The sequence below is a fragment of the Pipistrellus hanaki genome (assembly GCF_964339955.1).
Source record: "Pipistrellus hanaki genome assembly, chromosome: X".
Taxonomy (NCBI): domain Eukaryota; kingdom Metazoa; phylum Chordata; class Mammalia; order Chiroptera; family Vespertilionidae; genus Pipistrellus; species Pipistrellus hanaki.
In genome coordinates this window covers 32,065,515-32,078,696 of record NC_140524.1, presented here as the reverse complement: position 1 = coordinate 32,078,696, position 13,182 = coordinate 32,065,515, and the positions used below count along the sequence as shown (strand labels likewise).

At 34.1% G+C, this 13,182-nt stretch overlaps 1 protein-coding gene across 14 annotated transcripts in view; it reads right to left on the bottom strand.

Annotated features, from left to right (window-relative positions):
• The window catches only part of THOC2 (THO complex subunit 2), a 128,658-nt gene that overhangs the window by 1,398 nt on the left and 114,078 nt on the right, over positions 1–13,182 (bottom strand). For 3 of the 14 annotated variants that reach the window (XM_084870771.1, XM_084870777.1, XM_084870769.1), the window contains exons 34-39: positions 10,501–10,638; positions 10,094–10,163; positions 9,854–10,011; positions 7,913–7,989; positions 7,404–7,449; positions 547–1,430 (exon numbers count right to left, since the gene is read on the bottom strand). In XM_084870771.1, coding sequence (XP_084726897.1) covers positions 7,422–7,449; positions 7,913–7,989; positions 9,854–10,011; positions 10,094–10,163; positions 10,501–10,638 — 471 coding nt within the window. In that variant the 3' untranslated portion in view covers positions 547–1,430; positions 7,404–7,421. Of the gene's footprint in view, positions 1–546; positions 1,431–7,403; positions 7,454–7,860; positions 7,990–9,853; positions 10,012–10,093; positions 10,164–10,500; positions 10,639–13,182 lie in introns of those variants that run through there. The other 11 variants (XM_084870772.1, XM_084870767.1, XM_084870766.1 and 8 more) reach the window with 9 other exon arrangements.

The window sequence follows — 13,182 nt, the reverse complement described above, 5'->3', positions numbered from 1 at the left end:
ATATATTGACTTAATTATACTTATTTCCTTTCCTTTATGTATTGACATTTTTCAAATACTGCATACTGAAATAAATTCAAAACATTATCATTACAACATGTGGCAAATAACTTATCTGCCTAACATTTTTTCTCATTTATTTTTAAACTAATGCTTAACGCATTAAACTTTATTGATGAAAATACTACATTCACATATTTCATAAAACCAGAGCTAGGAGAGCCTTAAAAAATAATCACACTTGCATGAAATGCTGACAAATAATTTACATATCATTTCTATACAGCATTCTGTTCACACTGTGTGTAATCTTGATATCATAATTATAACTGTGGATACACTAATGTTGAACTTACAATTTTAATACTTAAAAATCATTGTTCCTATCCAGAACTGAAGGATGGATAAACAAAATATGGTACACATTCATACAATGGAATATTATTCAGTTATTTTAAAAAATGAAGTTCTGATACATGCTATATTATCACGGATGAACCTTGAAATTATGACTTTTATGTGAAAGAAGCCAGACACAAAAGGTCACATGTTGCATAATTCCATTTTTATAAAATGTCCAAAACAGGCAACTCTATAGAGATAGAAAGTATATTAACCATTTCCAGGAGCTGGGGGAAGGGAGAATTGGGAGCAACTGCTAACAGGTGTGGGTTGATGGAAATATTCTGGAATTAGTGGTAATGGTTATACAGCATAGTGAATAGTAAAAACCATTTTAAAATGGCAAGTTTTATTTCATTTTTTTTAAATAGCAAAAAAGTTAATGTTTCAATCAAGAGTATCATGATGGCCATAACTAGAAAAAGAAATGGATTCTCAGTCATGAAGATGTCAGTCACAACAGGAGTATTACCGAGCAAGGGACATATTTAAGGGTTAAAAGATAAAACTGCTATTGCTGTTAAAAATGTAAAGATGATCTTTCCCACTTGTAAAGATGAAATTAAAATTTTTACAAAAGGCCAAAATCCTCAAGCAATACAATTATACCAATATTTTCAAATTATAGGAGTTCGCACACAAATGCAGTCTATCTACATCATTAAGAAACTGGTTCCAGGAGGCGATTTCCTCTCCTTTCTGAGAAAGAAGGATGAACTAACAAAACAGTAGTGAAATTTTCATTAGATGCTGCTTCTGGATGGTGAATTTTGAGTAAAAATTGTATACACAGGGACCTTGCTGCAAGGAACTGTCTGGAGGTGAAAATAATGTTCTGAAAATCAGTGACTTTGGAATGTCTCGTCAAGAGGATGGTGGTGTGTATTCATCTTCTGACTTAAAGCAGATTCCCATTAAATGGACAGCACCAGAAGCTCTTAATTATGGGAGATATCGTTCTGAGAGTGACGCATGGAGCTTTGGCATCCTCCTCTAGGAGACCTTCAGCTTAGGGATCTGTCCATACCCTGGAATGACAAATCAGCAAGCACAAAAGCAAATGGAAAGAAGATACTATGTGTCAGTCTCTCAGCAGTGTCCAGAGTGTATTTATAAAATAATGCTGAAATGTTGGGATTACAAACTTGAAAATCAACCCAAGTTTAGTCAACTTCCAAAAGAAAGCTGCCAACAAGAAGAAAGTCACATTGTGATGAAACAGAGATAAACTCAGCCTTCCAGCAAAATAATATTTTCTTTTCACTAACAATGAGTTTATACCACAATACCTGGAACATTCTCAAAGGTTTTTTTTTAATTAACTATTTATTTTAAATATTGGCCACTTTTAACCACTGTAAATAAGAAATCCCAGGCTCTAACTGCAATGGATTGCATGGATCTATCTTTTTTATACCTAGAACTGTTGCTGTTTCTCAAAGGATTTCTACTTCAGGCTCAGTTCAGAGTTGGCTGCCCTCCATCCTAGACACCTTTACTTTATTAGTGTCATAGCTGCATTGGTAACACCATGTCCGCAGAACTGTCTAACAAAAAGTGGCCCTCTACTCTGCTAAAACAAGATTACCTTTGTAAACATCACCTATTAAGAATTAACTGAACATCCTAGATTTTTTTTTTCTTTTTACATTCCAGAAATAGGCTCTGCTGAATTAGTAACATTGCCATTGGCCTATGTTCTACCATGTCCTCCTCCTTTGTTAGGGCATCAGAAAACTGCATGAAATGGCCTCAAAGAGCATACTCTCAGGGTTGAGGCAGCTGATTTTAAATGATGTTATTTTACAGAGACCAATGACAGCAAGAAACAAGTTTGAAAAGTAGGGTGGTCTGGAGAAAAGAGCAGCTAAACTGGTGATCAAAGTAGAGAAGAAAACAAGTAAAAATTCAGTCTCCTTATTGGAGGTGTGCTTTTATAGACACACTATCTAATTTTATGATCAAAGTCACCAAGAAGGTCTTAAGAAAAGTCTTAATTGTTCATAGATTCCTCATAAAAGAGCCCTCTTGGTGGCAAAATTTGCTTTAGAGAAAATATATGTCCACCAAATTAATAGATTATTTTTGGTTAAGTATCTTCACCTCAAAGAAGGCATCCCAGAATTTAGTTCCCTTCATTTTCACCAGTGACTGAAGCTGTCAGGATTTCATGATACTAGCTCTCGAGTTCTTTTTCTTTCTCTCCCTCTCCCTCAGTACCCCTCTCCCCTCCAAGTAAAAAGGCATATATGGATGAAATTGACAACTAAAAAGTCAAATGAATACGTATGAGGAAGAAAGAAGTTTCAGGGACAGTCATCCACTATACTCCTTTCACTTACCACTATATTGCTACCTAGGATGTTTCATGTGAATAAAATGTTAACTCAGAGTTAAAACTGGGAATTTGTTTATCTAAATCTTAGCGTACCCAGGGATAACTCTCAGGAAAATGCATGTATTGGGGATAGTCACACTCAGGGGTAAATGTGGTATGAGAGCCTTTTGTAAGTGTTCATGTCTATGTCCAGATAAAAACAGCACACATCTTAGTGAATATTTGGTCTACCGTAAGTGGAAGAAAGAAATAGAAAATTCCTCCTGTTTTCTCCAACTTTTCAGTGGCCATGAATATCAGTGCAAAGAACTCATACCAAGTACTTTTAAAAGTATAAAGAATGATAATGAAGAGAAAAATGGTTTGTGTATATCATTTCAATCTCCTACCAAACTTTTGTACACATCCAATGATTCTACATACAGACCCAAATGAAAGCACAATAAACCTGCCCTCAAAAATATATTGCAGCATACAAAGTAACTTCTTTTTAAACAATATATTATCAAATGCTGTAAATAAACAGAACCTTTTTTTGAGAGAGAGAAAAAAAGTCAATGCTGTTTCTCATCAATCCCAAAGAGATAGACTTAATAATTCTGTACATAGCTCTCCATGTGAAGTTAACCGAGTTGATGAAACCTAACAGGTAATAAATAAAAATACTTGGTTGTCTGATTATAAGAAAGGAATGAAGTTACTGCCTTTAACAAGATCACAATCTAAGTTCAGAGACATGTAACATACTCATATATAAATAAGAATCAGTGACTAGGACTCTGTAAGAAAGCCCACACACACATAAGCAATGGAAAACTACTAAGAAACTTAATTGGACACACTCTACTCTAACACATTCCCAGCATCTAGGTCTATGCTTTGACATGGCAACCCAGTCCTAAAATAAAGCAATCTTGGAGCACTTCAGTCGAAATAAGGCTCATAATAATAATTATAAAATCAATTGTTTATAGGCATTAGTATATAATGGAAACAAATGAAGTGAGTTGGGTAGGGACTGATTGAAGTAAAACAAAAATTAAAAAAAAAAAAAACACCATTCTCTATATAAGGGGTGGGGGTGGAGGGCGCACCTATGCAGGTCTAGTTGATTGCTACCATTCAAAAATCAGAACACAACATTGCCAGATGTCCCAATTTTTCAAGAGAAATTGAAATTTTGATTTGTCAATTCTTCTCATTTTTAAAGAAGAACACTTTTTAAAATTGTTAAATATTGTGTGACTCCAGAAGGTACATCTAATGAGCCACGTTCTGCCCAAGGGCTGAGAATTCACAACTGTGGGGTTTAGAGCATAAAAGAATCGATTATGTTACACATATGAGACTGGAGCTGAGAGACAGACCTGCAAAATATATTAGGCCTTATTGGAGTGGAGGATTAGAATAGGAATGTAGTATATTACAAATACAGATGGAGAGGATAGAGCTAACTGCTAATATTCTTTGAAATCAAGAATAAAGTCCAAGACTGAGCCTCTCAAAATCTGGGAGAAAGTCTCAGTTTAGTATAGCATCTGGTTCTAAGAGGACTCTCAATGATTTAACTGAGCTCAACATTCATTAATTGAGGACCACATGTATCACATTCAAACTGAGAAGCTAAAGGATGGTTCTAAAAAGAAAAATTTAATTGACAGGAAACTAAAGGAAAGGTTAAACCAAAGCAGCTAGTAGTGTTCAAGGAACTAAATCAAGGAGAGATAAGGAATTTGGACAAAGACTTTAGCAATAGCAAGTGAGAAAAGATAGAGAACAAGCAGGAAGACGGGTGCAAGTTAAACTTAAGAGACAGAAAAAGAAGATGAAAGACTTTGCAAGGAATTTAAAGGTCACATTTATATATTGTATTTCTTAACTCTAATGCAATCATTTTAATGTTTCTGAAATCAGGATGATATTTATCATAAATGTCCTTTCTCTATTCACTCTTTAAAAAAAAAATAAAAAAAACAGGTATAGAAACCAATGATTCTTAAAATTAATGACATCTTTGAATCACAGAAATGTGAGACATGTGGCAGCTCTCCTTACTGTAGAATGTAAAATAAAATGAAAAACAGTAGGAAGCAGATTTGAGGTAGCCTAACAGTAAATGGTGCAAAATGATATTATGAGACTTCTAAAGGTAAAGGCCTAACCAACCCTAGAATGTATCCCATTAGGAGGCAGCTGGCAAAAGGAAATATCAACGTCACAAAATTAAGATTACACAAGAAGAAAGTAAAGTACATAATTGTCAGCAAGAAATTGAACAGAATGACCATCATGCTAAATGAACCTTAAAAGGGTATCTGAATTGAGAGGCTCTGCTACAAGACCACCAACCTAACACCTCAGGTTAGTCTTTTCCTGCCTTTGGTCCTGAGAGATTATATAGAGAGGTAAAGTACAAAGAATAATATTTAGGCACTGAGTAAAGAGAAATGGGTAAAACATAGTGAAAATTGTTAGTTATAGTTAGCCCATTCCTAACGAAGATATAAGAGGTAGGACTTTTGGGTTTCTTTAATAAGGAGACTGTGTGAAAGGAGAAGTAAAAAGCAAAATGCCAAACTGAAAGAAAGACTAAGCCCGGCTGGTGTGGCTCAGTGGTTGAGTATCGGCCCATGAAAGAGGCCATGGTTCAATTCCCAGTCAGGGTGCATGCCTAGGTTGTGGGCTGGATCCCCAGTAGAGGGCCTGCAGGAGGCAGCTGATCGATGATTATCTGTTATCATTGATGTTTCTATCTCTCTCTCCCTCTTCCTCTCCCTTCCTCTCTGAAATCAATAAAAACATATGAAAATTAAATAAAAGAAAGGTTAAGGTGAAGAATAAAAAAAGAATAAGAGTTTATAGTTCACTAGAGAAGACAGCTAGTTGTTGAGGTGGAGATGAATAAAACTAAAGAATGGGCAAATAATATTACTTTTACGATATTTCTAACTTAAAAACTTACTACTAAATTCTAAATGCTCTCTCATAATTCTCATTTTAGCCTACTCTACTATTTAGATAACAAGCACAGATAACGAATCAGAAAAAAGCACACCATTAGTCAGAAGGCTGCCTATCTGGAACATCAAAACCCTGCTTTGCAGCCAAAATAACAATAAAAAATAAATATATACCCTATAGCTCATACCCCAATATAGAACAGGCTCTTAGACATTTCTCATTCTCAAAACAACTGTACAGAGTCTTAGTTTTCTATATAGTTTTATTTTTTTAAAAACGGAAGCAGTAAATAATATTTGGGAGAGGGTACAGACAGCAAGCATATTTGATATCATTAAGAAGTGACAGCTAATATGGAAGCAGGAAAATGGACTATAAAAAGAGTCAAAAACTTCAAATACAGTCATATCAAACCATTAAATGTAGAGGGTAACCATCCTACATACCTCAATAATCCTCTGGCATCACCAAACAATAACTATTTAGATGATGACCGACCTTAGTGAGTACTCAAAAAAACTCTATATTAGGGTGAACACTCTGACCACAAAGCAGTGGACTATTGTCCACATACAACTTACTGAAGATGGTTAAAACACTTTTTAAATCTCTCATAAAGCCTGAATACCTTGAAAACAAAGCTGCGGGTTTTAAATTCCAGAACTAAAAGCACAGACCAGATTTTTCAGCTTTGCAAAATCTGGGCACTGGTAGAAAAAGAGGCACAAAAACTTAAAATAAAAATCTCTGAATAGCATGTCTGCATGAACAGGCAAAAAGAACAGAGAACATGAAAGGGCAAGAAGACCTCTGTTTAAGTATTGGCTCTGCCAGCTAGAGTCTCTGTCACCCTCCTCAACTTAACTTTTTAGAGTCTCAATTTCTTCACCTGTAAAATGCAAATGCCACCACCACCTACAAGACTATCGCACTTAAAAAAAGGTAATTAATTATCCAGAGAAGATGGGAATAAGTGGTGAAAAGAAAGCCAGATGTTCTTAAATATATCTTGGTGTTTAAAAAAAAAAAGCAGAGCTAATCAGCAAGCTTAAAATGAAAACAGCTTAAAAATAACTGTGAATTTTGTTTTGCATCTACCCTGTTTCCCCGAAAATAAGACAGTGTCTTATATTAATTTTAGCTCCCAAAGATGCGCTAGGTCTTATTTTCAGGAGATGTCTTATTTTTCCATGAAGAATACGGTACACATTTATTGTTAAATGAAAATAAAGGAAATTTATTACCTGTATATGGTAAGGTAGTACGGTAGTTGTCAACACAAACCAGACAAACTGTGAATCCTATAGTATCAAGAATTTACTCATTTATTCAATGACAATCATGTCATCATCTTCTGGAACATCATCATAACAATCCAATTCCTGAATTTCTTGTGACTCCATTTCTTTCAGAATCAATGGACCAAATCTCTCATGTTTAGCCTGGGGGGGGGGGGGGCGGCTTATTCTCGGGGGGGGGGGGGGGGGCTTATATTTCACTCAGAAGGAAACCTGTAAGTTGGTCTTATTTTCGGAGGATGTCTTATTTTCGGGGAAACACGGTATACCCAAAGACCTAGTCATTATATTTAGATGAAAAATTCTAGTTGTACTTTGCAAACTGGATCTAGTTTCTTCATCATTATCAGACCTCATTTTATAAAATTTCTCTTTAAATAAAAAGGAGGTGAGAGAACACTCACCTTGATGGAAAGTCTTCATTATCTGTGTTTGTCCGAGGACTTATGAGTAGATGACAAATTAAGGGGAAAACTAGGGAAAAAAGAATGGTGTCTCATCTTTTAGTACAATCCCTTAGCTTTCAGGCCTATTTGGCTCTAACCAGCTGGTAGCCTCAAACTCTACCAGCTCTGCTTGTCTGCTGCATCATCTTGCCCTTCAATTCCCCATGCTCTCAGCCCAAGGGACTCTGTTCTTTTTCTTCCTCTCAATGATAATACAGCCAGAAGGACTCCAAATCCCTAGGTAGCATAAAACAACCTCAGTCAACAAAGAAGTTTAAAAAATACATCAACTCTCCCACTTCTACATTTCTTATATTTGAGAGGATTAACTGGAGAGACCATTTAAAAGCTAAGAGGCTCTTAAGCATTTAGAGCACATACTACTACAAGGGTACAATTCTAAACATGAACAGTATCAAAGCTTTCCATTTCACTGATTAAAAGCATCAATAAGATGAAAAGGATATTGTTTCTTCTCTTCCTTTCCTCCTGAACTGTCCCGTTTCTCTTTCTTTTCTATCTTTTCTTTATCATGCCTGGACTCCTATAAGGAATGGTGGAATTAGTTGGGGAAGGGAAAACCAAATTAAAAAATCAGCTCAAAATCCCTTTGCAATCACCCACCAGTCATAAATGTTTCTTCAAAAACTTATTTAATATGACACCAAAAGCACAAGCAACAACAAAGAATTGGACTTCATCAAATAAACACTTTCATGCATCAAGTTACACTATCAAGAAAGTGAAAAGACAATCTACCAAATGGGAGAAAGTATTTGCAAATCATAGATCTCTTAAAGTTCTAAGTATCAGACTATATACAGAATTCTTACAACTGAGCAACAAAAAGACAAATAATCCAATTAAAAATGGCCAAAGCATCTGAATAAATTTCTCCAAAGAGGATATACAAATGGCCAAAAAGCACATGAAAAGATACTCAACATCATTAGTCATTAAGGAAATGCAAAATCAAAACCACAATGAGATGCCACTTCACACCCACTAGGATGGCTATGTAATAAAAAATAAAATTTAAATTTTAAAAAAAATGTTGAAAAGAATATAGAGAAATTGGCACCCTCATGCATTGCTGGTAGAAATATAAATTGTGCTGCCACTATGCAAAACAGTTTGGTAGTTCCTCAAAAAGTTAAACATAGCATACCATATACCCCAGAAATTCCACTCCTGGGTATATACACATGAGATTTTAAAACAGGTATTCAAACATATACGTCATAGCAGCACTATTCACAATAGCCAAAAGGTGGAAAACACCAAAGTCCAACAAATGGTCAACAAATGTGGTATATTCATACAATGAAATATTATTTAGCCATATAAAGAAATGAAGTACTACTAATTCATGCTACACTATGGAAGAATCTCAAAAACATTATGCTAAGTGAAAGTCAGACACAAAAGGCCACTTTAATATATGATTCCATTTATATGAAATATCCAAAATTGGTAAATCCACAGACAGAAAGCAGATTAGTGTTTTGTTTTTTTAGGGGATAAAGGGAGGAGGAAATGGGGAATGCAGCTTAATGGGTATGGAGTTTCCCTTTGAGGTGATGAAAATGTTTTGGAACTAGACAGAGATGATGATTGCACAACATTGTAAAGATACTAATTGCCACTGCTTGTTTATTTTAAAATGGCTAATTTTGTTATGTAAATTTTAACTCAATTTAAAAAAATATTTAAAAGAAGCAACCTTGCCTCTAAAGCATACTATCACCTTATAATTTTCTAAAACTGCTTTTAATAACTATAAATTTAACAACTATAAATATATAAAATAAAAATATTTTGAATATACAACCTAATAATGCTTTACACTTTAGTGATGACTTGCTTACTTAATGACTGATGCATGAGATATATTTTGAATATCACCCATCAATAAGTACCTAAGAGAATGCACACTACACTTAATGTGAGAATCAAATACAAGTTGCAAACACATAAGGTTATTAGGAGAAAATGTTATAAAAATGTTTAGAATCACAAAGATCTTTTACTTTATGACACTGCAATGATCAGGGAGAATACATGTAACCATACTTTAATCTCATGAATACAGAGAAATTAAAAAGCACTGTTGGTAGAGAAAAAAGAAAACACAAAAAGAAAGGCTGAAACTCAATGAACAGAAATAAGTGGGAGTGGAATGGAGAGGAAAGGAATTTCATAGGTAGACTAATTCTACCCTTCCAATAATTTGAGACTGAGTTGGTTTGAATTCCCTGGATAACCTGTCCTCCCCTTCTGTCTCATCTTTCCATCCCAAATAATTAACAAAAGACTATTTGACTATAAAAGAACTTCAATATTTGCTGCATTTTCAAAGGGTTAATTTTCTAAGTAAAATATATTGTTCCTTTGTTTTCCTAATTTACCTTTTTGCCACTGGAGGAGATTTTATCCATTTTTTCTGATTTAAATGAATCACCACCTTTTTCTTTGCCTGAAGATTTGGACTTATTTTTTTCCTTGTCTTTCTCATTTGGATAAGGAGACTCACATGGACTTTCACTTTTGTGTTTTGAAACTGCCACTAAAATTATAAAAGAGAATCATGAAAGCAGTTGCCAGTTCAGTTTGACAATTGTTTCAAAAGTATTGGTAAGTCTACTTACTTGTTCCATTTTCCTCTTTTCGCCTCTTGGTTAAGTCCGGTAGCACTTCACGGTCATTGTTTGAGTGATCCTAGAACCAAGAATTGTGAACTACATTGATCAAGAGTTTTTTCTTTTGTTTTGTTTTAAAGTATTACTTTTATGCAAGAAGGGCACAGCATTGTAGAATAGTTGTGATAGTTTCACATACTTGGTAAAATGACATGAAAGACAAGCAGAGTTGGGAGAGATTATTAGGCTGAAGATCCTTATTACTGTAGAAGATTCAAACACACTTTAGGATGAAAATATCAATTAAAACACTAAATAACAGATTGCCATGCAACAAACTAGTACTTTAAAAATAGGCAACATACTATTGTATATAATAATGAGCTTTCCAAACTAGTTTTAAAAAAATTACAAACCCTTTTCCGTTCCTTCCTGTCCTTTTCATCTTTTTTCTCTCTTTCTCTGGATCTTTCCCTTGACTTGTCCAAATCTTTCTTGTCCATTTCTCTCTCCTTACTCTTGGACAGTGGTGTAGGAGTATGATTAAGGTAGAGCTGTTAAATTAAGGCAACATTACTAAAGATTATAAATTTTCTAGTATTGGTATTATTTGCTTGATTGTTTATTTAATGAAAGACAATTGGTAGTTAGACCTCAAGTCAAAACTGGTCAGCTGTCTGGATTATAAGAGGTAAAATAAAAGAGCATGGCACAAATTATATAAAAATTTCAATTCTTGGGCTTATGAAATAACCAGTTCATTCTTCCCTTAACTGAGATTCATTAGTAGATTCACAAGCTACAGTTCTTTTTATAGCTCTATTGTGAAGATCTATCAATATAAGCACCATTACAAGAGTCCATATGTGAAAAATAGTGACTAGACTTTCTCTACTGTAAAAAAAAAATTATAAACCTCTACAAAATCATGGAAATTTTAAATAGTTTTACCATCTACTGATAGGCAATCAATGACAGTAAGCAAAAGTATAAAATAAAGCCTAGCCATAATTAATAAGTCTTTGCCTCAGAGTATATCATGCATAGATTATCCTAAATTATTTTTACAAATGTAAAGGCTACATACTCTCCAATTCTGAAAGCACTCGGATTTCTATCTAATTATCATAACTGTGAATTTTGTCTTAATAGTTCTAAATAACTCAGCAAACTATATAGTCAGCTACAGATGATGAAAGACCTCAAAAACTGAAAAATGATAAACTGATGTTCTCCTCTGCTTATTCTTTCTCTGTCAAAAAGTCCATAGGCAATAAAACAGCCAAAGATCATGGATTTGCTAACTCTAGTAATTAAGAGATAACCTTACTTATGCAAGTTGTAAATATGGAAATCTACTATAAAAGAAATCATTAAGGAAGCAATCAAGGACCTGAACTTACAGCATTTATAACTGTGCTACAAGCTTATGTTTAAGACATTAAAAGTATTAGGCAGCAGAATACTGAATATAACTTGTTACATAACTACACAATTCTAGATATACCTTAGCAATGAAAAGAACAGTGAGTCAGAAGTCAAATATTGTTACAAAATGAAATCCTTTGATATTCAAAGGAATACATGAAAAAGACAAACATCACTTTGAGAATTAAAGAAACACATTTTTTTTAACACCACCAAATATTTTCAATTCAGCTGGCTCAGAAATAGTGCCATAACAATACAGAAGTAGATTCTTTAAAATCTCAATGTTTAAAAGTTGGTGATCAATTGAAATACACAAAATGTTCATTATTAACAAAGAGCAAGAGAATGAAAAACAGTCATAAAAGTGTTTGTGCAAAATGTACTCTTGCTGGGTATAATGCGCTAAATGACACTTCAAGATTTTCTATATACGAGTTGTATTCCTGTCTTAATATTACTCATGAAACTGACAAGACAATGGAAATAATATATTACTGCAATACTTGAAAAAGATTTCTCTAAAGGAAGTATTGCTTAATTCTCCCAATAGAAACAAAAAGTTTTGTTACAAAAAAAGCACTCATGTGCACACACATACACACGCGCACACATACACAAGAATGAAGTTTTTAATTGTGCCTAACTTGAATTCTGCATTGCTAGAAATTGAGAAACCTAGAAAATTTTAGTTTAGAAATGTATTCAATTATATTCCTTCTTTCTGCCCTCTTATACTGCTGATCACAATACTCTTTTCCACAAAAAACAAAGTCTCTCATTATCTATGGGATCAAATGCATACTCTTCAGCTTTTTCCGAACTCTTTGCAATCTTTGCACAATTATATCTTACTAGGGAGCACCCACAGCATTCTATAGACTGTGGCTACTACTGCTCCCTAACACCCTGTCCTTCCCAGTTTTCTTCACCAAAATGGCTGTTCACTTTTATCTTAATCTCTTAAAATGCTACTTAGCCTTCAAATTCAACTCAGAAGTCATTATCAGTTTGACTGTCCCTCCACTCTGCAACTCACTTTCTGGTGAACTCAGATTATTTCACATTAACCTTTTTGTGACAGGTATTCCCTGTTAAATTCATGTCATTTATTTTTTAGCATACATAGTTTCCAGTATGGTAAGGAACTAATGTAACTTTTCTGCTTTTACACACTTACTAGTGCCTGTACACACACAGTGAGTACTCAATAAATGTCTGCCAAATAAAATTAATGATTTGCTTAAGTTGATCTGCATGAAGCATTGTTGAATTTTTGTTTTTATTTGCTTTTTTTTTTTTTACATTAGGTTCGTTAAATTCAAAAAACAATTTGATTGATTTTCAAAATCTGTTTAAGAGAACAATGCTACATTTTTATTAAGGCTACAATATATAGCCGAAACCGGTTTGGCTCAGTGGTAGAGCGTCGGTCTGCAGACTGAAAGGTCCCAGGTTTAATTCCAGTCAAGGGCATGTACCTGAGTTGCGGGCACATCCCCAGTAGGGGGTGTGCAAAAGGCAGCTGGTCGATGTTTCTCTCTCATCGACGTTTCTAGCTCTCTATATCTCTCCCTTCCTCTCTGTAAAAAATCAATAAAATATATATATTTTTAAAAAGGCTACAATATATAAAGACAGCCTAATTTGCAGGCTTGATTGTAAATACT